Source organism: Myotis lucifugus, unplaced genomic scaffold (genome assembly GCF_000147115.1).
Source record: "Myotis lucifugus unplaced genomic scaffold, Myoluc2.0 scaffold_378, whole genome shotgun sequence".
Lineage (NCBI taxonomy): Eukaryota > Metazoa > Chordata > Mammalia > Chiroptera > Vespertilionidae > Myotis > Myotis lucifugus.
This window is the reverse complement of record NW_005871426.1, coordinates 1-27,296: the sequence shown is the minus strand read 5'-3', so window position 1 is coordinate 27,296 and position 27,296 is coordinate 1. Positions and strand designations below refer to the sequence as shown.

General features: G+C 39.1%; 1 protein-coding gene across 1 annotated transcript in view; it reads right to left on the bottom strand.

The window, feature by feature from the left end:
* The window catches only part of AK9 (adenylate kinase 9), a gene marked incomplete at its 5' end in the record, with an annotated part of 34,935 nt that extends 8,119 nt beyond the window's left edge, over positions 1–26,816 (bottom strand). Inside the window, 11 exons of the mRNA XM_006101701.3 lie at positions 1,541–1,761; positions 1,870–2,016; positions 3,941–4,142; positions 7,241–7,454; positions 12,345–12,563; positions 12,928–13,131; positions 19,303–19,368; positions 21,815–22,034; positions 23,795–23,919; positions 25,229–25,489; positions 26,736–26,816. Coding sequence (XP_006101763.1) covers positions 1,541–1,761; positions 1,870–2,016; positions 3,941–4,142; positions 7,241–7,454; positions 12,345–12,563; positions 12,928–13,131; positions 19,303–19,368; positions 21,815–22,034; positions 23,795–23,919; positions 25,229–25,489; positions 26,736–26,816 — 1,960 coding nt within the window. The remainder of the gene's footprint in view (positions 1–1,540; positions 1,762–1,869; positions 2,017–3,940; positions 4,143–7,240; positions 7,455–12,344; positions 12,564–12,927; positions 13,132–19,302; positions 19,369–21,814; positions 22,035–23,794; positions 23,920–25,228; positions 25,490–26,735) is intronic.
* Between the last annotated feature and the right edge of the window lie 480 nt (positions 26,817–27,296).

Genomic DNA, 27,296 nt, shown 5'->3' with positions numbered 1-27,296 from the left:
GACCGGGCCAGCAGGGGAGGGCAGTTAGAAGTAACCAGGTCATTGGGGAGGGCGGTTGGGGGGGACCAGGCCTGCAAGGGAGGGAGGGCAGTTGGGGGGACCAGGACTGCAGGGGAGGGCAGTTGGGGGCGACCAGGCTGGCAGGGGAGAGCATTTAGGGGTGACCCGCCCAGCAGGGGAGGGCTGTTGGGGGTGACCGGGCTCACAGGGGAGTGGTTAGGGGCAATCAGGCAGGCAGGCAGACAAGCGGTTGGGAGCCAGCAGTCCCGGATTGTGAGAGGGATGTCTGACTGCTGGTTTAGTGGGATCGGGCCTAAACCAGCAGTCGGACATCCCCCAAGGGGTCCCAGATTGGAGAGGGTGCATGCTGGTCTGAGGGACACCCCCCACACCCCCAGTGCATGAATTTCATGCACTGGGCCTCTAGTAGGTTTATAAAAACTCAATTCTTCCTCCGATTGCATTCTTTATCTTCATTTCACATACTTTTAAAAAATATACTTTTACTGCTTTTAGAGAGGAAGGGAGAGATAGAAATGTCAATGATGAGAGAGAATCATTGATTGGCTGCCTTCTGCATGCCCCCTATTGGGGATCAAACCCGCAACCCAGGCATGTGCCCTTGACTGGAATCGAACCCGGGACTGTTCAGTCCGCAGGCTGATGCTCTATCCACTGAGCCAAAACAGCTAGGGCTTATCTTCATGTCTTATAATACTCAGGTGAAAACAAATTCCCAATCTGCAGACCAACAGGAACCAGAGATACTGGTTATGCCCAAATAATGAAGTAAGTCAGATTCAGTGATGCAATTATCATCAGCATCTCACTGCAGTTTTTCTTGTACAAGATTCTCTTGGCCATGCTGCTCTCTCATACCTTTTTATATCTTCTCTACAGTTTCTAAAGTTAAACAAAGTCATTAAGCAGATGTTTCTGAGACCCCCTCCAGATGAACTGTTTGGAGTCACTGTTTTTTAGAGGTAATCAGGTGTAGATAACTTTTCTTCTATTTTGTGTCTTTTTGGAGAAAAATCAAGAAACATATAGGAATATATAATCAACCATTTTCTTTCATAGATTCCAAATATAGATAAAAAGACATTTTATGCTGAATTAATTTTTTATAGACTCAACATTTATATAATACCATAATGAATGTAAACAGTAAGGATAACTTTAATTCTTGATTCCTAAACAAAATTTTGACAAGGGTCACTCCACAGATTACTGCCCTCAATAACTGGCAATCTTGAAAAGAGCTTCTTACATAGCATCCCAAACACCATGAACTCTTCTAGTGGAAAACCATGCATTAATTTTATGTGCTAGGTTCACACAGGCACTCAAAGATGATAGTAATTTATTAAAACAAATATATATGCCCACAAAAGTTGGAAATTATTATATATATAAAATACTGATTAAAAATGTGGGAACAAATGTTCAAATTGAATGAATTATAGTAAGACGAGCCGTGTGTGTAGACTTTAAATTCATATTTTATTTTATTTTAACAGTTATTTAACTGTTTTCTTACCTTCTTTTATTCTTTCCAGGTATGTCTGCATGTATCGATTCACCATTTTAACATTCGTAATGACTTCATTCCATACCCACCATTTGCTGTGAAAACCATCAATCACATACCAGTTCTGATGTTGTTCTTGGTAATATTGCTTAATCTCAACAATATTTTTGTGGTACTTGGACTTCTTGACAGCTATAATCTGTGAGCTATTGTGTAATGGATAAGGCAAACTAATGGAGAAATAGAGAAGGAATGGAAAACGCTGTTTAAAACATACTTTTTCCCCCTGGATGATTAAAGTTCATTCCTTAATCGCTGTTTTCATCCCATCCCATTACCTTTGTTCCTTTTTTTTTTCCAGGAGCAATCTTTTGAAAATCTCCTTGGAAGGTACATCCAACTCAAAGATGATCAGGGGAATGATTGACTCGGCCTCCAAAAGACTCACTTGATGCTTGGTTACCGGATATCCATCGATGATAACACTAACAAGGAGAAACATGAAAATAAAAATTTCAGATTTCTTTTCTCTCAGACCTTCCTTTCTTTCTACCAGACCAGTTGATCTCTTTATGAGTAGCTCTATGCTCTTCCTTAAGTAACTTGATCTATCATCTTTGCACTCCACTCATTTTATCTCTCTTTATTTTAAAAAATTTTAAATATATTTTTATTGATTTCAGAGAGGAAGGGAGAGGGAGAAAGAGATAGAAATGTCAATGATGAGAGAGAATCATTGGTTGGCTGCCTCCTGCACGCCCCCAACTGGGCATCGAGCCCACAACCCAAGCATGTCCCCTGACTAGGAATTGAACTGGTGACCTCTTGGTTTCTGGGTCGCTGCTCAACCGCTGAGTCACACCCGATGAGGCTCTCTCTATATATTTCTTTTTTATCTTAGTCAGCTCAAGGCTCAGGAGGAAGACAGTATACACAGGCACACGGCTCTGAACTCATACACTTAGCATCATAGAACTAGGTTTTGGCAGGATTCAAGAGATAACATTAATACTGTGTTATTCAATTGAGGAGGCTAGGGTGTGTGGAAGGGGAGGTGAAGAGGTGGTGAGAGAAGCCCTATATTTCTGGGAGAGAGTCATTCCATCAGGACCCATCATGCCACTGGGCAGAAATGAAGGAGAATTTGTTAGTCCAACAGTTTGAAATAGTGGGAGTGTTACTATCAAACTGGGAGGAGGAGTAAAGGCTGTTCATAAATTCTGGGAGGAGTGGTCCCCAAAATCAGGGAGATGCTGGCTGATGGTCATCAGGAAGGGATAGTTTGGAGTAAGTCACAGGAGGCCTTCCTTCAATACTCCCAGCCAACTCTCTAGCCACTAAATAGTTCCACATTTCCTGGCCCAGCAGAGTGTAAATTAACCTAGCCACGCAAGCTTAACAGACAATGTATGGGGGTGTCCTTGTCGTTGTCTTTAATGGAGAGTAGCTCAATTTCTCTCTCCTGTGAAGGGTTACTTGAGGGGCCCTCAGGATTGGGGAAATTCAGGGAAAATAGGTAGTCACTCTCCTGGTATTAAGGTGAAATAGAAAACCTTTGCGACTCAAACAAGATTGCTCTTACTGAGATTTCTTGTGTGCAAAGCTGACCTCCAGGGAGGGGTAACTCAATTTGCATAAACCCCAGGATCTTCTCTGAGGAGAAAAAGACTCCTTTGATACATAGTTATAGGATATCCACATCCCAGAATCTGCTCCCTCATAACTGAAATTAGGAGAACTCTCCAAGGATTTGGTTACGCAGCAGCTGCAGGGAAGGGCAGAGACTCCTGAACATAAAACCACCTTGAGTAAATGAGGGAATCGAGGTCAGTGACCTAGGCTCAAGAGCAGGGCCTTGGGCTTCCCCGTAATTTACTACTGGGTGTGACCAGTGCCTGCACCGAGGGAGCAATGGTTGAGCAGAGGAATTTAAGCTGAAGGCATAACTCAAGCACAGACAGCCCTCCTGTCCAAACGTAGCATTCAGGGAAGGGGCACTGCTCCCGTGACAGGGGAGGGCCACTTCTCCATCACTCCAGAAGGCAATACGAAGCTCTGTTGAGTTGTGGAGGTCACACTATGAAACAGTGTGGTAATATCACTTCTCCCCCAGAGCTAGATCAGGACAGTTGTCACCAGTCAACGGGAAAGTCCAAGCCCTGAGACTTTTGGATGACTCAGGGTTGCTGCAGAGAGTCAAGTGGCCAGCTTGTTATGCTGGCCTGTCAGTGTTCAAGCCAAGTCTTAGCTCCGTAGAAAACTAAAATATGTGACCATATAGGTACCCAAAGTTTGACAAGCAGATCACACCTTTTATAAGAGCTTTAGACCCTATTTAAGACAAGTGTTTTGAATTCCAGCGAGTAATTTTTTGAATGAGTCCACCACCCCCTCCAGTTCCCCGCTTACCCTGCGGTATTACATGCACTGTGCATCATAGATACTTCTAACGCTTGAATAGCCAGTGAATCAGGTACTGTCAATCCTTTATGAAGATGCCAATTTAACATAAGTGCCAGCTCTGTGTCTGGTTGGTTGCTTAACACGGAACGCAAAGCGTCTCCTACTGACAAACGCGTTATGCCATATTCACTTGAAATTTTTTTGGCAACTGGAAAACATTAAAACATTAAACTTACTCCATTTCACAAAGTCATCAGTTAACCTTAGTGGCAGATTATGGGCAATTAATATTAACAGCAAACTAATCTTCACATTCCTCAAAGAAATTTGGAAAATTAAAATTGTTACATTTTACTGAATTAATACTGTCAAAGGTCAATTATTATTAATACTTCAGGTATGTGGCTGATGAATCTGGGTAATGAACCAACTGTGGGTTTTTCTCATAACTCAACCAACACTTAAGTTTTCTTTGCCTTCTTTTGCATGAGGTAGCAAAATTATCGAGAGCTTTACATTTTATGTGTGCTATTAATGTTTGGTATTATGTCCAAAATAACTCAGTTAATCCTCTAGGAAATAATTTTCATAAATTATAATGGCATACTAGACATTTAAATAGTAATTTACAGATTATGAGGCCATTTTTCTTCTGTAACTGATATTTTCAACTATTCCACCTAATGGGTAGCATGGATATTGAAATTCTAATTTTATACATGAGACAACTGAAGCCCAACTAAATGGAGTGATTTGTCCAAGGTCATGTAGAAGTTGCCATTGGTTGAAAGAAGACTCACCTTGGCCTGTGCTTCTTCTGAATGAGACCAAGCAATGGCTTCCAGGAACTAGTACTACAGGTGGGAGTGCTCTGTTGGGGTCCATATACCTTGCCCTCCTCTAGAGACAGCAGTGTGTAGAGGCCCATCTCATCCCATAGGAATGCAGATTAGTTGATTACAGTTAAGATCACCCAAAACAGAGATGGCAGAACCCTTAGTCTTAGTTTTGCCACAAATGCTAGAATCAAACCTATTTTTTAAAGTTCTGAAAATAATTAAGCTTTTACAATTTGACATTTTTGTTAAAGAATCAACCTCTATTTCCACAAAGAAATGAGAAATCAGAAGGTCTTGTCTCCATTTTCATTTTCTGCTGTGGTTGTGGGATCTTATTTTGAATGCCCATGTTCTGCTCACTTTGGGAAATATCATTATCTTTGTAAAACATATAGAATAGGGCTATTAAAGGCTCTTGTCACATTAAAAAGTTTAAATGAGCAAAACAAACTTCATCTGTAGAGGTGGGACACAGAACTCCCCTTTATTTTTCCTGTTGACAAACTGATCTTTGCCCTCATCTCCTCCCTTCATTCTCTAGTCTAGGAGTCATTAAGTCCATTGTTTTTCTTTTAAATATCCCCTGTATCAGCTCTTTCCATTCTATTCTTTTTTTAAAGTTTTATTTTATTGTTTAAAGTATTACAAATAGTAGTACATGTCTCCTTCCCCGCCCCCCTACTGTCTGCGTCCACTGGTTTTGCTCATATGCATGCATACAAATCCTTTGGTTGATCTCTTACCCCCTCAACTGCCTCCCCCCCACCCCCCCGCCTTTCTTCATAGGTTGTATAGTTTGTACGATGCTTCCCTGTCTCTGGTTCTATTTTTATTTATCAGTTTATGTTGTTCATTATATTCCACAAATGAGTGAGATCATGTGATATTTTTCTTTCTCCGACTGGCTTATTTTGCTTAGCATAATACTCTCCAGGTCCATCCATGCTGTTGCAAATGGTAAGAGTTCTTTCTTTTTTACAGCAGCGTAGAATTCTATTGTGTAGATGTACCACAGTTTTCTAATTCACTCGTCTGCTGATGGGCACGTAGGCTGTTTCCAAATCTTAGCTATTGTACATTGTGCCACTATGAACATAGGGGTGCATATATCCTTTCTAATTGGTGTTTGTGGGATCACTGGGTCAAATGGAAGTTCCATTTTTAATTTTTGAGGAGACGCCATACTGTTCTCCACAATGGCTACATCAGTCTGTCCATTCTATTCTTATTGCCACAACCACTGTTTGTGTTGTTACCATATCATTTTGAAATATTACAGGAACCTATTGTTGAACTATTTGCCTTTAAACACAAACACACACACACACACACACACACACACACACACAGAGTCCAAAGGTATAAAAAATTCAAACATTATAGGAATATAGTTTACAAAGTGCCTTATTCAATTCAGCAATAATTAATATAATGGATTTTTACTCTTTAAACTATTAATACAGTAGATTATACTTATAAAATATTTTAATATACTTGTTACGCTAATATAATCTTAATATACTGTTATTTGATTATGTTCATTTCTTTTCTTTTGTTTTATTTAATCCTCACCAAGGATATTTTTTTCCATTGATTTTTTAAGAAAGAATGGAAGGGAGGGAGGAGAGGGAGATAGAGAAAGAAACATCAATGTGAGAGAAACACATCGATTAATTGCCTCCCACTCGCACACCAACCAGAGCCCGGGCTAGAACCTGCAACCGAAATACATGCCCTTGACTCAGAGTCAAACCTGAGACCCGATGTTCTAATCACTGAGAAAAACTGATCAGGGCTGTAATTTCTTTTCTTATATTATCTTTGTCAGGTTTTGATATCAGGATTATGCTAATGTAAAAAGTAATTTGTATCCTTTATACCTTTTAGATTATATGGACCATATTCCTTAATAAAAAGAAATTGAAAATAAATCACGAAGCTAACTTTTTCCTTGACCTGGAAAAGCTTATAAAAACACAGGAAGGCCCTGGCCCGTGTGGCTCAATTGATTGAGCGTCATCCTGTGCACTGAAAGGTTGCCAGTTCGATTCCTGTTCAGGGCACTTGCCTAGGTTGTGGCTCGATCCCCAGTAGGGGTGTGTGTGGGAGGTAACAGATTGATGTTTCACTCTCACATTCATTCTCTCCCCTCTCCCTCCCCTTATATCTAAAATCAATAAGTACATTCTTGGGTGAAGATGAAAAAAACACCCAAAGCCACAGGAAAGATCTTTTTAGTTTTTAGCCCTTTGAAAGTTTGCTATAATTTCCCTCTAAAACTATTTGGCCCCTGGCTGTTTGGGAGTAGTGATATAGTTTTGAAAGCCTTCTCTCCAATGGTTATTGGTCTATTTAGGGTTTCTATCTCTTTTTGAGTTAATTCGGATAGTTGGTTTCTGGTGATGTGGCACTACTTTTCAGTGCATTCTTTTATGCTTACGGATAACAAAGACAAACACATCCTTACCTGTAGTTTTCCCAGACTTTGGAGGCCCCACAATTGCGATCTTAATGGGCATATTAGGCTTAGGTTTGGGTTGGCGAATATATTTGATTGGGTTCTTCATAAATTTTTCTTTAGTTTCCTTATTAGATAAAAAGTAAATATACTGACGATGGATTACAGGATAAAATGGATTATCTGGACTTTCAATTGACTTGAGTGTCTCTCCTTCACTTAGCTGTAATAGATACACAATTAATTTGAAAGTTAGTTTTAATTTACATAGTTTTTTCCCCCAAATATATTTAAAAATAAAATTTGTAGATTAAGAAAATCTTCCTTATAGAATAAGAAAACTAATTGTAATCAAATATTAATATTAAAAATTGTGAACAAATTATTTTATACCCGTACGTCAACGTTCTCAAGAGGCTTTCAGTTTATGACTACTAGAGTTCTTTTATTTCCTTTATAATGTTTTTAGTGTGTATACTCAATGTTTCTGCCAAGGAGTATTAAGTTGTTGGGATATATTCATGGGCCCATTTATCTTTACAAACAGGTCCATTGCTCAGGTAAGGCGATGGATAGGAATGTGTTACCCCAAATGCAAAGTTCAAAAGCCCAACACCCAAAGTTACTGACTTTGGAGATAGGCCTTTGAGGAAGTAATTAAAGTTAAATGAGTCCTAAGAGTGGGGCCTTAATCCAATGGGACTGGTGTCCTTATAAGCAGAGGAAGAGACACCAGGAGTGCATGAGCACAGAGGAAAGGCTGTGCAAGGACATAGCAACAGTGATCGCCTGCAAGCCAGGAAGAGAGGCCTCACCAGAAAACCATCCCTGCTGGCACCTTGGTCTTAGACTTCCAGCCTCTAGAACTGTGAGAAAATTAATTTCTGTTGTGGAAGCCACCAGTCTGTTGTATTCTGTTATGTCAGCCTGAGTAGACAAGTCGGGGGTGGGGGGCTGAGTTATCTTTTAGGACATACTGGTAGGACAAATCCCACAGGCTTCTCTTTCATATTTTTTATACAGACAAATTCCCACTCACATAATCAACAGCAGCCACAAAAGGAAAAATATCCAGGTAAAAGGCAGCCTAAGGGGTAGGGAAGGAATGGAGGAGGAGGAGGGACCCCACATCTTTGCATTGTTGATGAGAACTGGGTAATGAACTGATGCTAGGTTTATATGTCTTTTTTTTACAGCATCAGATGGCCAAGCATCAGCCATCCCTGGACTTGACAGGGTAGATGTGAAACAGCATGGTAACACTGTTCCTCCCCCAGAGCTACACCAGGGCAGTTGCCAGCAGTCCAGGGTACTGTCAACATTATCATTGTTGGGCTGGAATGAAGTTCACGGCTGGGAGTAAATGCTATGGATAAGGAGAAACTCAAGAATGGGGTGGAAATGTCTGTTCTATGTTTTATATTTGGTCATAAAAGAAAAGCTGAACATTCAATGGTTCCATTTCAAATTACCAAATTAAGTGTCAATCCTTACAGTAAGATGACACTAATACTCACGGTGTCATCAAATCAGAAATATCAAATTGTCAGGTGCCAAGGAAGATTCCTAACAGCCCTGACAAATGATTCCTTATATGCTTGCACCCTTCCTATGACCATGCACTCATTTCTCCACAAGGCATTTTTATCCAATCTTAATTATGTCTGGACATGGGTCCCTTTTTTTCCTCCCTAATTAGGCTTCTAATTTTGCCTGCTTCTTTTCCTATCTTACCTATCTCAGAGAACATTAGGGCATGTCGATTTTTTGTAGGCTTTCCAGGTGATTCTAGTACCTGCTTAACTCTATCCAATTCTCTATGCAGGGAACTGTCACAGTATTTTTACATTTTAGCATGAAATTTGAAAAGGTTTCTCTTATGATTAAGATAAAGAAAATGGCAAAATTAAGTAGAATTGAAACTGATTGTGTCAATAACAATCAAGAAGGAGGTTTCAAGTAACATGCATATGGTTTTCATTTGGACCTACCCTCCAAAATACTTTTTTTTTTATCAGCAACCAATAATAATAGTATATATTAATAACAATAACTAATACTAATTGAGTACATACAAAAAACCAAGCACTGCCCTAACCGGTTTGGCTCAGTGGATAGAGCATCAGCCTGCGGACTCAAGGGTCCCAGGTTCGATTCTGGTCAAGGGCATGTGTCGAGTAACACTCCCTCCACGTTCTGCATGGAGTAGGGTTCGGTATCTGAAAGTGGAGCTGCACAACAAATGAGAGAAAAAGACACGAGATAATTTTGCAATATTGGGGGACCAGGCGGGCAAGTCCTGAAGGACTTCCTCCTGTGCTTAGGTCTCACCAAGCTTTTATTGATCTGGGATGCACTCATAGCATAGCCCTTAGGCAGGTGACCCTATTAACAGGCAGACTAGCCCATCAGCAAGGATTTACATAATAATAAATGGGAGAGTAGTTTCAGCTACCACTGTCTGGACAAACAGAGGTGGCGCCTAGCTCCGACCTTTGCTAGGGCTTCAAAGGCACCCAGCCTTCGGGGGATTTCTCTGTCTACGCTTATCAGATAGTGAAGGCAATAAATGGACTCCGGCATCCATGTACCTTGGTTGCGGGCACATCCCCAGTAGGGAGTGTGCAGGAGGCAGCTTATTGATGTTTCTCTCTCATCGATGTTTCTAACTCTCTATCCCTCTCCCTTCCTCTTTGTAAAAAAAAATCAATAAAATATATTTAAAAACAAAATAAACAAACAAACAAACAAACAAAAACAAACAAACAACCAAGCACTGTTGCAATCACTTTACAGTAATGAACTCATTTCATCACTGTAACAATCTTTTAAGGTAAGGACTATTTTTATTCAATTGTATTAACATGAAAGACTCAGAGAGGTTAAGCAATGTGTTCAAGTTTACTCAGCTATTAAGCAGTGGTTTTGAACTCAGTTTGGCTCCACAGGCCATGTCTTCTCCACTGTGCTACATCACTAATAGAAATTTGAAGGTAATCTGGTTGAGTGCGCAAATCACTACGAGATGACATTCTTTTATTGTCTTTATGCTTGATGCCATCCCATAAGAATCTGCTTGTTGACTTATTTATTGCCTATCCTTCCCCACCAACCTAACTGGAACATAAACTCTACAGCAGCAGAAACCCTGTCTTTTTTGTTCACTATTTTATTCCCAGGAACTAGAATTGGCATGTTCTTGATTAATATATGTTGAAAACCATCCTGACTATAATCAATAAGTCATCAAATAACAAATGTTGGCAAGGATGTGGAGAAAAGGAACTCCTGTGCACTGTTGGTAGGATTGCAAATTGATGCAGCCACTATGATAAACAGTATGGAGATTCCTCAAAAAATTAAAAATAGAACTACCTATGACCCAGAAATTCCACTTCCGAACATTTATCAAAGTGCCCGTCAATAGGTGACTAGACAAAGAAGATGTGGCACATATACCCAGTGAAACACTATGTGGCCATTAAAATTAATGAAAACTTAGCATTTGTGAGTTAGAGGGTATTATGTTAAGTGAAATAAGTCAGACAGAGAAAGATCATATGATTACACTTATATATAGAATCTAAAAAGCAAAATATTGAACAAACAAAACAGAAACAAACTCATAGAGAACAAACTGATAGTTGCTAGATGGGAGGGGAGTAGTTGGGGACCTGGGTGAAAAAGATGAAGGGATTAAGAAATACAAATTGGCAGTTACAAAGTAATCACAGGGATGTGAATTACAGCATAGGGAACACAGTCAGTAATACTGAAATAACTGTACAGTGTTAGGTGAGAACCAGACTTATTGGGGGAATCACTTCATAAGTTACATAAATGTCTAACCATTATGCTGTACACCTGACACTAATATAATATTGAATGTCAACTGTAACTGAAAAATAAAATTAAAATAAAAAAATGCCACAATTGAAGTTATTGAGTTCCAATTGGATTAAATCTATTTGTACACACTGCATAAAAACAAAGTACGTGGAAATAATTTTGTTATGAACACCAATGGCTCATTTTGTATTGTGTCTCACACTTTCCATAGGACTTTATACTCTTACAGTTGATCACAGTGGTCTGGTGACATTATTCTTCTATCTTACAGGCGAGGAAACAGAATCAAAGAGGTTAAATGACTTGTCTAAAATTAGATAGCAAATTAGTATCAGAATTCAGCTCTAGATGTTTAGTTTGCAAATATTTCCACTACCATCTTCTTCTGCTGCAAAGTTAAAACCAAGTTGGAATTGGGTTAGTTCTACAGAAATAAAAGAAATTAAACCTTTCAACTATTTTTCCCACTTTAGAAAGGCAAAATAACCACATATATTTATTACTACTTAAGAATTCTGACCCTGGCTGGTGTGGCTCAGTTGGTTGGAGTGTAGTTCCTCCCATGCACTGAAAGGTCATAGGTTCAATTCTCGATCAGGGTTCACACCCAGGTTGTGGGTTGAATCTCTGGTTGTCCTTGAGCTTTTATCTTTTTTTTTTAAAATATATTTTATTGATTTTTTACAGAGAGGAAGGGAGAGAGATAGAGAGTCAGAAACATCGATGAGAGAGAAACATCAATCAGCTGCCTCCTGCACATCTCCTACTGGGGATGTGCCCACAACCCAGGTACATGCCCTTGACCGGAATCGAACCTGGGACCTTTCAGTCCGCAGGCTGATGCTCTATCCACTGAGCCAAACCGGTTTTGGCCTTGAGCTTTTATCTTATTTATTTTTTAAAATTTATCTTTATTGTTGAAACTATTACAGATGTCCTTTCCCCCCCACCCCCATTGACCCCTTCTACCCTGCATCCTCCCCTCTGAGGCCTTCACCGCACTATTTTCTGTTCGATCCCCAGTTGGTGTGTCTGCAGGAGGCAACCAATCAATGTTTCTCTCTCACATCAATGTTTGTCTCTCTCCCTCTCCTTCATTTTTCTCTAAAATAAATAAAAATATATCCTTGGGTGAGGATTAAAAAGAAAAAGAATACTGTACAATGCTTACAATTTTTTAAATTATCCACTGTCTTCTTAGAGAAATACTTTAAGAAATAAAATAAAAGAACATGGCTTTCAGACGTCACATTCCTGACATTACCTTTACAGGGTCCCAGTAGCCGAATGTGCTAATATATTTGTAGGTAAAGCTGAGCAGTTTCTGAGCAAGGCGTGTTGATATTGGATAACACTTCTCAAAAATGCTTGCCCGATTTTCCACCAGTGGTTTCAGTTTTTTATTCAATAAATATTGTACAATGTGGATTTTCCGAGCTCCATTAATGATAATTAGTGGTACCAAAGACTTTTCAAATTCATCCTGATGAGAAAAAGCATAAAGCCAAATATTTTTAGTGGGAAGAAGGCTGATAGTGTTCGGTGGCAGACAGACATTGCTGGTGGCTGTCTACACGAGTTGAGAGCACAAATACTTTTCAGCTTCTGTGTGACTGCATGTTGGCAGCTAGAACCTTTGACCCCTGTGGCTCCCATGTTGCCCTTATTAAGAAAATAAATTAACTTGTTTTCATAATTCTAAGTAGTGCTGACAAAAGGAAATATAGCCCTAAAATAGACATTTCTTTAGAAATGTTCAAAAGAAGCTAAGGCATAAACCAAATTTCTTTTGTTTCATGCTCAAATGTCACTTTACGAATTAGGAAAAATGAAGAAAAATTAATAACCTGTATTCCTTGTAAATAACGTGTATCTGTTTCAAATTTGTCTAACAGGTCACCTCTCAGGCGTTCAATCGCATCAGCTTCCGGTTCTTCTTCTTCCTCACTCATCACTTCCTCCTCTTTTGGAAATTCTTCTTCAAGGATATTGTCAATAGACTCATCATCATCTGTCTCTTCGTCACTCATTTCTTCATCTTCTCTAGCAAACTAAGGGAGAAAATAGTCACTTTTACTAAACATGTGTGAAAAGTGACACTGCTAACTGGAATATTCTGTAATAACTGGATCTTAGCTGGTGTGGCATAGCAACATTCGTCTCATAACATAGTAAAACTTTAAATGTCTGGCACCCAGAAATGTAATACCTTTAAGACTCTGACACCATAGTGATCCCATAAATAAATACATTTGACAAGATATTAAGTGCTATTTTTGTGTATGGTTGTCAGAATGGTATATTTTTGATGGTCTTCAGTAAAAATATTTAATGCGATCCAAAGAGTCTAAAGCACTCACTATTTGTGTTAGTTTGGACAAGATCAGTTTCCTCAACTGTAAGATAGGAATAATAAAAGGACCCACCTCACGAGGCTGTTGTGGACATTAAAGTTAATACATGTAAAACCCTTAGGAGAGTGTCTGGCACATAGTAGGCATGCAAATGATAGCTATTATTGCTGTTGTAGCTATGGTTGTTACTTTGCATAAAGCACTGTACTAATAGAAGAGTACATGCCCTCTAGGAGATTACAGCCTATCTGAGGAAACAAGATAGTACATAAGTGATTATTAAAGAGTGACAGAATATTGATACGAGGTGGTGTTGTATAGGCTTTAAGTGCTATAGTTCAGTTGGCATACTATTGAGCCTCATAATATTGATCCTTTTGCACTGCCTCCAAACTCTTCTCCCAGAAGTATTCCCTGTCTCAATTAGAACACTGCCTCCCAGCTGGAAACCTGAAAGTTATTCTGACTTCTTACACTCCATCCCTGCACACCCGGTTTCCAAGGACTGTCATCTGAAATAATGCTCATCCTTTCTGCTCTCACTCCACTGTTTGCTCTTTCACCTCTTGCCTGCAGTCTTCTGAGTAGCTTGATATTTCCTAGTCTTTCTAACTGATTAGACCAAGCATGTCAAACTCAAAAGCTTACACGGGCCAAATAAACAAGGTTTAAGTTCATGTGGGCCACAAAAAGCAAAAGCTTCAATTTTCATAGAAACATAGGTTTATTTTGATAGAGACATGCTGAATACAAAGAGCTGAAATAAATGAGTAATTGTTAACATAAAATAATAGAACATTTTAATAAAAATTAATATTTTTCTTAAACATTAACTTACCAGACACTGAATAACTGCACAAATTAATAAGCATAACGCAAATAAACCTATTTTTCTTGTTCTCCGAAAGCGAAATACTTCCTGTTGCGTACACCAAACAAGTCAGTCCAAGACTAATGACATGGCAATCGGCTGCTAAAATATTCGCTGCTAGTATTAGGGGAGAGAAATGGTGCACCTGTGTGTAAGGTGCGTAAGGGAAATGAACGCAACACGATTATAGTAATCAGTCATTAGTGAATGTTGTAGTTCGTTATTAATAATTATGTATAACAGGATGTTGTAAAAATTAAGTTACGAAATTTAAAAAAATATATTTTTATTGATTTCAGAGAAGAAGGGCGAGGGAAAGAGAGATAGAAACATCAATGATGAGAGAGAATCATTGATCAGCTGCCTCCTGCATGCTACCCACTGGAGAGCGAGTCCACAACCTGGGCATGTGCCCTTGACCGGGGAGCCGACGCTCTATCCACTGAGCCAAACTGGCTAGGGCAATTTACAAAATTTTTATTAAAATTTTTAAATTTTAAATTTTTATTAAAACATACGGTTATGTTGGCTGGGCTGCAAAAATATTCATTGTGAGCTGCATGCAGCCGGGGAGCTGCGAGTTTGATATGCTGGGTTAGACCCTAGTGCAGCCGTGGGCAAACTACGGCCGCGGGCTGGATTCGGCCCGCTTGAAATGAATAAAACTAAAAAAAAAAAAAGACCGTACCCTTTTATGTAATGATGTTTACTTTGAATTTATATTAGTTCACACAAACACTCCATCCATGCTTTTGTTCCGGCCCTCCGGTCCAGTTTAAGAACCCATTGTGGCCCTCGAGTCAAAAAGTTTGCCCACCCCTGGCCTAGTGCCTTTAAAAGGTGTCTGGAGGTGGGGTTTGAACTGTAAGGTGCAGGGAGGAAGATGAGAGGATAAGGGCCCATTCCTGTTCTGTCTACACTCCCTCCTCTCATTACAAAAGGAGCTTGGCAATGGGATAGTGTTTCTCACTTCTGGTTCTTCTTTTTTTTATTAGAACTTTGAAACCACTTGGACTCTTGCTACTTTTCTCTTTTTCTTATACTTCAACAATTTTTAATCCTGAGCTTCGGTTTTCTACGGATCATTGGAAGTGGGGTGGGATGAGCCCGCACTGCCAGCTGGGGACATTTTAGTTCCAGATGAACTTGTGCTCACCTGAGTACCTGGGTATGTATCTCTCTATTAACTACTCACCTGGGCTCAGTGCCGCACAGTTCTGCTTATGTGCTGCCCGGCTCCCTGTCCTGGCTCTGCCTATCTTTCTTCTGCCTGTGACTGCTCTACATTTTATAAATTAGAAGGGACACAGGCACCAGAGAAGGAGCCAGTGGCAGGAAGAGAGACAAGACTATGCAGCGAGGAGTAAGAGCAGAGGGAAAGCCTCTGAGGAGGTGGAAGATATGCAATGTAAATCTCGAGATGAAGGGGAGTGGCCTATAAAATATTTTTTAGTCACATTTGGAGACTAAAGTTCCACACGAAGGCAACATTTTCCTACGAAATTAATGCCTGCAGTCACCTTGAGACTGAAGCGATTTCTAATGCTAACATGTTTTATTTGCTGCTAAAAAGCCAGGCAGTAAAGGCAATGACTTTTGTTAAGGGTGAGAGGACAACCCTGGGTAGGGGTTCATGTGGTTAACTAGTTGCATATGGTTAACTAGTTGCAAAAAGGTGAGTCATGGAACTGCATATTCTGTTCATAGAGGCAAATGATGAAAGGCTCCTGCTTCTCTCCATAAAAGCCAACTCCAGGGTCTATGTAGTCAGGATGGATTCGACTCAGGGTGTCATGTTAACTGACTATAGCAATCACACTAAGTGATCTTTTAGATGCTATATTTTGTTTAGTCTTTCTTTGTCTGAGGCAGTAGCGGGACATATAAAATTTCTATCAAAGGGAGTGAAAAAAATCACACAGTTTTGATCTTTGAATCATTTAACATCTCAGGAATTGTCTTCCAAAAGTCAGTTTGTATAAATTAATTGTGTGGGATACATAGCCAATTTTATAAAAGACTAGAGGTCTGGTGCACGAATTCATGCACAGGTGGGGTTCCTTGGCCTGGCCAGCGATGGGGCCAATCAGGGCCAGTGGTGGGGGGGCCGGAGGGGGGAGGGACCACAGGAGGTTGGCTTGCTGGGGGAGGTTGGCTGTGGGAGCGAGCACTGACCAGCAGGGGGCAGCTCCTGCATTGAGCGCCTGCCCTCTGGTGGTCAGTGCGCACCATAGTGACCTGTCGTTCAGTCACTTAGGCAAAATATATCAATTAAGTCTCAGGAGAGTTAACTTACAAAAACCTATTTAATTTATAAGATGGAATAGTGAATCTTAGAATGAAAATATTAAGAAACTTTACATTATAATATTAACAAATGGGAAAGTTATAAATTAAGAAAATTTATAAGATTTATGAATTTATAAAATGTATCCTGGAAACTAATTCTCTTAGGGAAAAGAAAATGTAACTGAAGACTAGCAAAGAAGGGAAATTAAAGTACCATTAATTAGGGAAACTAGGTATTATTAAATTTTCCCATTTCCTTTTTTTAAAATAATTTTTATTGATTTCAGAGAGGTAGGGAGAGGAAGAAAGAGACAGAAACATCAATGATGAGAAAATTATTGATTGGCTGCCCATTGCACATCCCACACTGAGGATCAAGCCCACAACCTGGGCATGTGCCCTGACCAGGAATCGAACTGTGACCTCCTGGTTCATAGGTTGACACTCAACCACTGAGCCATGTTGGTAGGGCAATTTTCCCATTTTCTAATGAAAAAAACCTAGGCTCAGAGAGATTAAATAATGCTCAATGTTATACAATAGCAACAAAACAACTGTAAGTTTAGTGCCTGCTATGTGTCAGCATTATGTTAGGCACTGGGTAGCCATCAATGAACAAATTCAGAAAGAACTGGAGAGATTATACCAGGTTAGATCAATTCCATCCCAAAGTCTGTAATCCTTTGGTAATTAATATGCCTGAGACATTTGAGGTGATTCTTAAGGGGACCACTAAGGACTCTCAAGGGCTAGAGGTAGTTAACTGTAGTTGGTCCCAGGTTAGGATGTCTGTGTGTGTGTTTTAAATATATATTTAAAAATATTTTTATTGATTTCAGAGAGGAAGGGAAAGGGAGAGAGAGATAGAAACATCATTGATAAGAAAGAATCATTGATTGGCTGCCTCTTGCATGCCCCTTATTAGGGAACAAGCCCACAACCCAGGCATGTGCCCTTTACCAGAATTGAACCTGGGACCCTTCAGTCTGCAGGCTGACGCTCTATCCACTGAGCCAAACCAGCTAGGGCTTACATATGTTTTTTATTTATTTCAGAGAGGAAGGGAGAGGAAGAGAGAGATAGAAACACTAATGATGCATTGATCGGCTGCCTCTTTCCTATATGTCCCCCAGTGCGGATAGAGCCTACAACCTGGACATGTGCCCTGACCAGGGAATCAACTGTGACCTCCTGGTTCATGGGTGGATGCTCAACCACTGAGCCACACCAGCTGGGCAGGGTGTCTGTCTTTTTTATCCTAAACATTAGCATGACTCATTTGACAGAGTAGAATTTCAGAACATGTTTGTTCAGGGAATGGACATTAGGCCAGAGACTTTGTAAATTCTGTTCAGGGTTGATTGTCCAGTGCTAAAATAGCATCAGGCAGGTAGTAAGTGCTCCATTAAGGTTACTGATGAACTGACTGCATGAATGAAGATCAAAACAAAAGAAGAGTGCTCTTGTTCCTTAGATGGTGCCATAACTTTCTCCATCTAATAGTTTAAGATCAACTTTTGGTTGTAAATACTTTGGACAAAGAAATAATTCTTCTGGCCCCTCTTCTGCAATGTTTTGACCCACAGTTACAGTTGGACTATATCAGGAGTCTTTGAGCATGTCCACACCAGGGTGACATATGGTGGCATGTGTAGCCAGCCCTATTTTCTGTTTTTCCTCTTTTGTTGAGTTAAATTTTTATGTAGATGGAAATCAGATTACAGAAGAGTCAGCCTTGAAAAGATGATACAAGAGTACCTTAAAAGATGATATAAGAGTGCCTTAAACCAGAAAAAAATGGAAGGAGGCAGAGACTATCTTATTGTTTGCCTTGGTTGCCAGGTTTACTTGTAAGTTGATTGTATAATGACCTCGGGTCCTTTACAGAACTAGCTGGTCTAGTTACACCTCCTCTGAACTAGTTTGGCTGTAGCATTTGGGTCAGCAAGGTCAATTTGGGAATAGCTCCTCTCTAAACAAAAAAATCCATAGTCTTCAAGGTTTATGTTTTTTAAAAAAATCAGCAGATGGAGAGGAGCTGTACTGAGCATGCTGCACAGAACATGACCCAGAGTTCACTTGGCTCTGCCCTGTTGCATCCTTTATCGCAAGATAATCTATATTTTAGTTGCAGCAGCTTCCCAGGCTCCCTGTCTGTACCTCAATCCCAAGCTCTAGCCCATCTCCTATGGCATGGCTGGAAGTGTGAAAGCAAAACTAAAATTCCAAAAGAAGCATAGTTTAATGCAGTGTTATATTTTACATTAGATTACTCAAACATCTCTAGTGGTTTTCTTTCATTTTTTTTTCTGATTTCAAAAATAATAAGAGGTCATTGTAAACAGTCATGGAATAACAAAAGGTATAAAAAAATAAAAATGAGGCTGGCTGGAGTGGCTCAGTGGTTGAGCATCCACCTATGAACCAGGAGGTCACGGTTTGATTCCTGGTCAGGGAACATGCCCGGTTGCAAACTCGATCCCCCATGTGGGGCGTGCAGGAGGCAGCCAATCAATGATTCTCTCATCATTGATGTTTCTCTCTCTCTTCCTCTCCCTCTTTCTCTAAAAAATTAAAGTGATATAATCTCACTACTTGCACATAAACTCTATTTCTTTCAATACTTTTTAATGCCTCTTTTTATTTTATACTGTTGACACATACACACAATGGGTGTCCTGCTTTTTTTTAAAAAAAGTTTTACTTACCTCCTCTTTCCTTCTTTTCTCTTTCTCTGCTACAAGTTCAGCCCTTCTTTTAGCAATCATATCATCCTATAAAAAAACAGACATTAAAAAATTGTAATGAATAATGGAAACTAATGAGCCCACTGAGGTTTGGGGGCTCACTGGCTCAGGGCTTTCCAAATGCAATCCCTTTAAGTCCTAAGAGATTAGAGTGGTGCCTGAAGACGTGCTCTGGGGCTCAGGCCTGGGCCAGCAGGACCCTGTGTTTTCATCTGGCAACTAGTGAGTAAACATTCTGAAGAATTCATGTTTTGTTGACACTCAAGAAAGATTTGTAGACAGAATTATAAAACTCAATGGAATGGAATTCATTTAGTTTTTGAGCCCCCAAAGAGATTCTCTAGCTCTTTAGAGGGTGAGAAGGTGTTTTAACTGTATAGTTGGAAAAACATAATACAGTCTCCTTTGCGTTTTCATAACATACATAGAGAACACTGTACTACAAAGAAATGCGAAGTATGCACAATAACACACATGCATATTTTGAGTCTATTTTTTTCTCTGATCCTTTCACTCAAATAAGTTGTGGTTAGTGAAGTTTAACTAACCGTTGTATGTTTGCTAGATGCCATTACTCTTAGGAGCACTGCAATAAATACTGGACATATTTACATTTTTTCTGCTTAAAACATGCAAAGTAGACAGTATTATTCTACTCTATAGGTGAGTTAGCAAAGTCAGAGGATTTAACTCATGTAACGTCACAGGGCTCGTGGAGGATGATGCAAAAAACTTCCAGACAAGGAAATGGAAAAGCACATGGTATGTTGGGTGCTGCAGAGGAGGGTTGGTATTTGTTCTAACTAAGGAACAAGGGTAGAAAAAGGATTTGGAACAAGATTGGTCGGCTTCCAATGACAGAACAATGAGTTCAGACCTAAGAGGGCAGCTTGGTCAGAGTTTTAGGAAGTATCAGGAAGAGTAGCCTAGAGATGACCAGAAGGATGACCTAGGGCGGTGATGGCGAACCTTTTGAGCTCGGCCTGTCAGCATTTTGAAAAACCCTAACTTAACTCTGGTGCCGTGTCACATATAGAAGTTTTCTGATATTTGCAACTATAGTAAAACAAAGACTTATATTTTTGATATTTATTTTATATATTTAAATGCCATTTAACAAAGAAAAATCAACCCAAAAATGAGTTCGTGTGTCACCTCTGACACACGTGTCATAGGTTCGCCATCACTGACCTAGGGGGACCAGAGATGAAGCCAGAAGGACAATTAGGAGATCCCTATAGGAGTGCTAGGTGTGGGCTGAGAAAGATCTGAACCAATGTGTAGAGGTAAAAGGTACAAACTCTCTCAGCTACTTTGTGTGTTTCCCTCAGAGGGAATTACTTTGTATGTAAGAACTCAGGTATTCTATCTGGATGTCTATCACATTTAGTTTATCCATTCATCAGTCGATGGCCATTGGGTTATTTCTCCTTTTTGGCTATTATGAATAATGTTATTATGAGCATTCATATACATATTTTTATGTGGACATGTTTTCATTTCTGTTAGGTAGATTTCTAAGAGTGGAATTGTTGGGTTCCTATGACACTTTTGAACATTTTATGGAATACTCCTCACATTACAGTTTTAGAAAAGATGTTCTAAGCTAATATCTGTATCTGTTTCACCACAGGCTTACATAGCCTTAATGGATGGTGTCATAATTCCAGGAGCTAGTGAAAAAAGGCACTGATAATTTTAATTTTTTGTGTTTTAAGGTCTGCTTCACTTGCTGCCTCTTCCACTATGTACCTGTGTCTGATATAGGGATACTTTGGTGCTACCAAAATCTTTAATTTTATTTGCCTTGGAGAGAGAAATATTAACATGTTGATAACCACATAGGCCTCAAATAAATCTTAACTCTTTAATCATAAATATTCTTAATATTTGATGAAGAGTGTTTTCATATTGACTATGCTATTAAAATCAGAAAACTACATTTTTGTAAAGACCACTTTATAATTTAACTAGAGGCCCAGTGCATGAAATTCATGCATGGGTATGGTCCCTAGGCCTGGCCTGCGATCAGGGCCATCTTCTCCAGCTGCCCGCAGCTGGCCCTGCCCCCTGCCACCACCCACCCCCAGTGCCCTGTTCGCCATCGGGCAATCAGAGCCTGATGGCTAGAGGGAGGGACCGAGAGGTAGGCTGTTCCTGTCCACTCGCCGGCCCCATCACTGCCCCCGCCTCAGGTCGCCCTCTGTGTGTGGGGCGACCAGCGGGGTGGGGGCCTTGGCCTGGAGCCACCCACATCCCCCACCACCCATCCCCGGTTCCCTGTTCACCATCGGGCGATCAGAGCCTGCCAGGTAGGGAAAAGGACCGAGAGGTGATCAGTGCGCCTCAAAGTGACTGGTTGCGTGGTCGTTCTGCTGTTAGGGTCAATTTGCATATTACCCTTTTATTATATAGGATTATTATATAGGATACAGAAAAAATTTACTCTAAAACTGTTTTACGAGATACATACCCTGATTTTTGCCTTCATTTCTTTAATGAGTAGTTTCCTTTCTAATTTCTTCTTCTGTTTCAGTTTCCACTTTTCAATTTGGGGAGGCAGGAGCCGATCACAAACATCTTGATCATCAACTTGTATTAAAACAGCAGCATCTGGGAAAAATCCATGTTCCCCTAGAAGCTGGGCCTCATCAGGATATCGTGGGAAACCATCTAATATAAAACCTGTGGAACTAGGCATGAATTGCATAATTTATTTTAAATATTACATTATAAATATTAGTTTAAAAATGAAAAAAGTATTGATCTCAACTTTCTATAAGATGTGCAATGAGTAGTCTAAAAAGTAATCTCTCTTAGTTCTTTTAATATTTCTACTTGCATAAACATGATGTGTCTTTTCTCAAATATATTGAATTAAATTAAAATGATAATATTTTATTCTTATATTTATAATGTAGATAAGTTCTCTTTAATTATAAATAGTCTTAATATTTGATGAAAATTAAGAGAAAATAAATTCTCTGCCTAGGAGGAATGCCCAGCCTAAGGAACTTGTTACCCTTTATAAAGAGGTAGGTGTGACAAGCTGACCTTTAGTGGGAAGCCATCCTTCAGTAGTTTTTCTTTTAATGATGCTTCCTTTCATGAAACAATTCATACTTCCTTCCCTGGGTCCCCTTGTAACTCATGACAATTATGTATGTATGTATCCTGGCTCATACGTATTAAGATGATTATAACCAAATAGGCTTATCAAACTTGTTTAAGTATGATGAAACTTGAAGAATCATGAAAATAACTACAATGCTAACACATGTTCATTGTGAAGTAACTAACTATAAAACAATCAGACTTTACCCTAGCTGGTTTGGCTTAATGGATAGAGCGTTGCCCTGCAGACTGAAAGGTCCCAGGTTTGATTCCAGTCAAGAGCACATGTCCAGGTTGCGTACAGGAGGCAGCCGGTTAATGATTCTCTCTCATCACTGATGTTTCTATCTCTCCCTCTCCCTTACTTTCTGAAATCAATAAAAATATATTTAAACACACACACACACACACACACACACACACACACACACACACGAAACAAATAATTAAGCTTTGAGAACTCGGCCTTGCTTTATTGGTCCCCTTGTGAATGAAAGTTTATTATGCTTATCTAAAATTTGGTTTGTTTAAATATTTATATTTAGATATGTTTTCTTAATATGAACAGAGCTTTCATTAACATTTGACAGTTTCAGCCCTTAATTGGCATTTAAAATGTTTTCTATCTTATTAAATGGGCAAATTTCCATAAAAATGGCTACACTCCCAAAGATTTTGATTCAGTTATTTTGGGTTGGGGCCTAGCATCAGTATTTTATAAATAATTTCCCAGCCCTAGCCGGTTTGGCTCAGTGACAGAACGTAGGCCTGGGGAATGAAGGTTCCCAGGTTTGATTCTGGTCAAGGGCACATGCCCGGGTTGCAGGCTCAACTCCCAGTAGGGGGCGTGCAAGAGGCAGCCAATCAATGATTCTCATCATTGATGTTTCTATCTCTCCATCCCTCTCCCTTCCTCTTTGAAATCAATAAAAATAAATATATAAAATAATAATTTCCCAGATGTTTTTAATGTATAGAATCACTAATTTACATGAGAGTAAAGAAGAACATTTTAAAATTTATGTTGTATTACGTTTTAGAGCAGTGATGGTGAACCTATGACACACGTGTCAGAGGTGACACGCCAACTCATTTTTTTGGTTGATTTTTCTTTGTTAAATGGCATTTAAATATATAAAATAAATATCAAAAATATAAATCTTTGTTTTACTATGGTTGCAAATATCAAAAAATTTCTATATGTGACATGGCACCAGAGTTAAGGTTTTTCAAAATGCTGACACGCCGAGCTCAAAAGGTTCGCCATCACTGTTTTAGAGTTTTGAGAATAAGGCAAATAAAAGTCAATCAATGTATAATCCTATATAAATTAAGATACCGTATTGGTTCTTTATGCCACCACTCAGAAAGAATGTTTTCTAGAATTTCGGGAGGCAATGCTTCATTTTCCATTAAATATAATCTGATTGCTTCTTCTTCTTCTGTAAATTGCACTTCTGGAGGCTGAACACAAAAATCAGAAAACAAAACAAATTCAAAACTATATTAATAAACAATACTCTATTACATAGTTGATTAAGATGACACCTGTTTTTTCTCAGGACATTTTTTTATATTGTTGCTTTTAAACCTTTTAATATTTATGCTTTTTTCTTTAAACCAATATCTTATATGGTTTTAAATATTAAATTATATCTACTGTAGCTAAGAGGAGCTACTAGCGATTAGCATAACTGATTTTCATACATGACCTCAGGATATCTGTCTCATCACTTTTTGCTAAAACCTTGTTCAATCTATAACTGATTTTTGTCATCTATCTTATAGTTACTAAAAGTAGATCCTGATTAAAGAATGGGCTAGCCAGGGAGTCATCTGAAATGCAGTCTGTACCTGGATCTAATTACAGTGGGTCCTTTGAGAAGAAAAGGGTCTTGCTACATCAGAAATGGTTAAAAAGTGAGTTAGAATTACAACCCTAGATAGAAACCACCTAAGAGCACCATACAAACTTTCTTATGAGGCAACATGAGAAATTAATATTTTGAGATTCCCATTGGCACTGGGGCAGATTTTTATGATACATGATAACAAAAACAGAGTCCTGTCTGGTATGGTTCAGTTGGTTGGGCATCATCCTGCGCTCTGAAAGGTTGCCTGCGGGTTCTATTCCTGGTCAGGGAACAAGCCCAGGCTTCAGGCCAATCCCCAGTGGGGGGTGTGCAAGAGGCGGCTGATTGATGTTTTGCTCTCACATCGATGTTTCTTTCTCTTGTTCCCTCTCCCTTCCTCTCTCTCTCTCTAAAAATATACATACATATCTATCTATATCTATTTATCTATTTATCTATCTATCTATTTATGACAAAGCAAAAACACAGAGAACACAATAATAAAAAGCCTTAGAGTCTAGTTCAGATATATCAAATAACGTAGCCCCAAATTAATGCTATACAACAGTCTTGTTAGGGAAAGCGTTTCTGGTTTTTATTGGAGTCATGCGAAACAGTAATTTTATATTATAGACTTGAGGCCGGGTGCACGAAAATTCGTGCACTGGGGTGGGTGAGGGTCCCTCACTGCTAAATCATGCACTGGGGTGCGGGGGAGGGGGGAGTCCCTTACTGCTAATTATAGATTAGCAGTAAGATTTGTATCTAACATGGGGAGGATGCCTCTTAAATGACTTTTACAGGCTAATATTTTTCTTTTTCTTGGAAACTTTATAGAGTTTTATACCCCTTATATCCTACTTTCCAAAAGTAATACCAGCAAACACAACTATCTGCAAAGAGAGTTATAATATTACTACCGGCTTATTTGCATATTCTTTCTCAAGTGTGACATTGGCCTCAATTGCAAGCTCTTCAAGTTCTTGTTTTGCAAGTTGTTCTTCCTCAGCCTCTTCTTCAAATTCAGGTCCAACTTTCTTTTCAGTTTTGAGCATGATTTTTTCTTGTAGAAATTCTTCAAACTGAATGTGAAAGATGCCCAAGTTTTCTGCTAACTGTCTTCCACAAATAGTTTTGCCAGAGCCACGGGGACCCAGAAGGCATATTCTTAATGGAGGAGCCTGCCACAGGGGGAGGGTCAGGGAGATGTGGGGTAAGGGAGAATAAAGGAAAGAAAGCTTTGAGCTATTTTAAAAAAAAAGAGGTTAATTAACTGCCTTCCCTAAGACTGAATTATCACTTAACTAATTCAGGGCTGTTTTGACATTAGGAGATCAATTAACATGATGCATTACATCAACGGTAGTTTTTAGGGAGCATTAACAATCATAAGACTATTTTGATATCTTGTGCCAAAAGGCATTTAATAAAATAGAATTAGTTTGGGGTTTTTTAAAGTTTTAATTTACAAAGAATGGAAAGATACATTTTTAGCATGATAAAAAGTCTAACAAATTATATTAAAATGGTATGGCAAACCATTATGAGCTCTATAGAAATACATAAACTTTCTATGATATAATATTAAGAGAAAAATATTATAAATACTATATACACTAGAAACAATATATACCCATGTGGAAGAAGATGGAAAGTAAAACATAAATATGAAGACTTGTTTAGAGCTGGTGTTACTATGTGTGTGCTTTGTTTTTAAAAATGAATAAAATATTGCCACAATGTGTTCTTTTATTAATTGCGTTAAAATATACATAACATAAAACTTACCATTTTGACCATTTTAAGTGTAAATTCAGTGGCATTATGTATATTCATAATGTTGTGCACCCATCACCACTCTCTCTCTCCAGAACTTTTTTATTATCCCAAAACTGGAACTCTGTACCCATCAAACAGCAACTTCTATTCTCCCCTTTTCCTAGCCCCTGGCAACCACTCTTATTTTCTGTCCCTATAAATTTATTCTAGGTACCTTGTATAAGTCGAATTGTACAGTATTTGTTCTTTTGTGTTTGGCTTTAATAAATACTTTAAAATATTTTTTATTGATTTCAGAGAGGAAAGGAGAGAGAGAGAGAGAGAGAGAGAGAGAGAAACATCAATGATGAGAAAGAATCATCGATTGGCTGCCTCCCATACACCCCCTACTGGGGACAGCACCCAGAACCCCAGCATGTGCCCCAACCCAGAACCGAACCATGACCTCCACTTTCATAGGCTGATGCTCAACCACTGAGCCAAGCCAGCTGGGCACTTTAATAAAATACTTTTTAAAGAATGTAGAAAATTGTTCCAAAGTGGGAAACAAGTAAGGATAAAAACGTCCCTACAAACTTAGGAAAAGATGGATTGTTCTACAGCTACTGAAACCAGTTGAAAACAGTTTCATTGACAAGGACCACTCACCTTTCGGAACACTCTTTTGCAATCTTCTGAATCAGGGTCATCCTGCTCTTGAGAGTCAAGCAATCGGGCATGAATTTGCCCCTATAATCATGCCTCTGGATGGGACCAGATTAACAGCAGTCTCACCTGAGTAATCACCCTTCCACAGAGGATGTCAACCCACTGAAGGCCCAGAACCTCTGAATCCCATACTTGCCCGAATCCTGTCTTATGATCAGCAGACTGCTCTGCTCAGAGAGACTAACTGGTTAAGGAATACAATAAATTCAATAGATTTATAAACAATAAATTCAGCTGTGTCTTTTTGTTTCAGCTAAAGAGACAGCTATTAAGTACTGGTTTGACACAAGGCATTACAGTAGAAATCAAAACTGATCATTATTTTGGGTTATATTCCAAAAAGTTGTTCTTGGAACTTAGATGTTTTCACTAGATTGCTACATCAGATTGGGAACTTCACTATCAAAGAAAATGGTGGCTATAATAAGTCCCTAAAAAGGTAACAGGAGCAATCATTAGGATAAGAATAATATAGTTTTCACCTTTAATGGTTCATTGTGA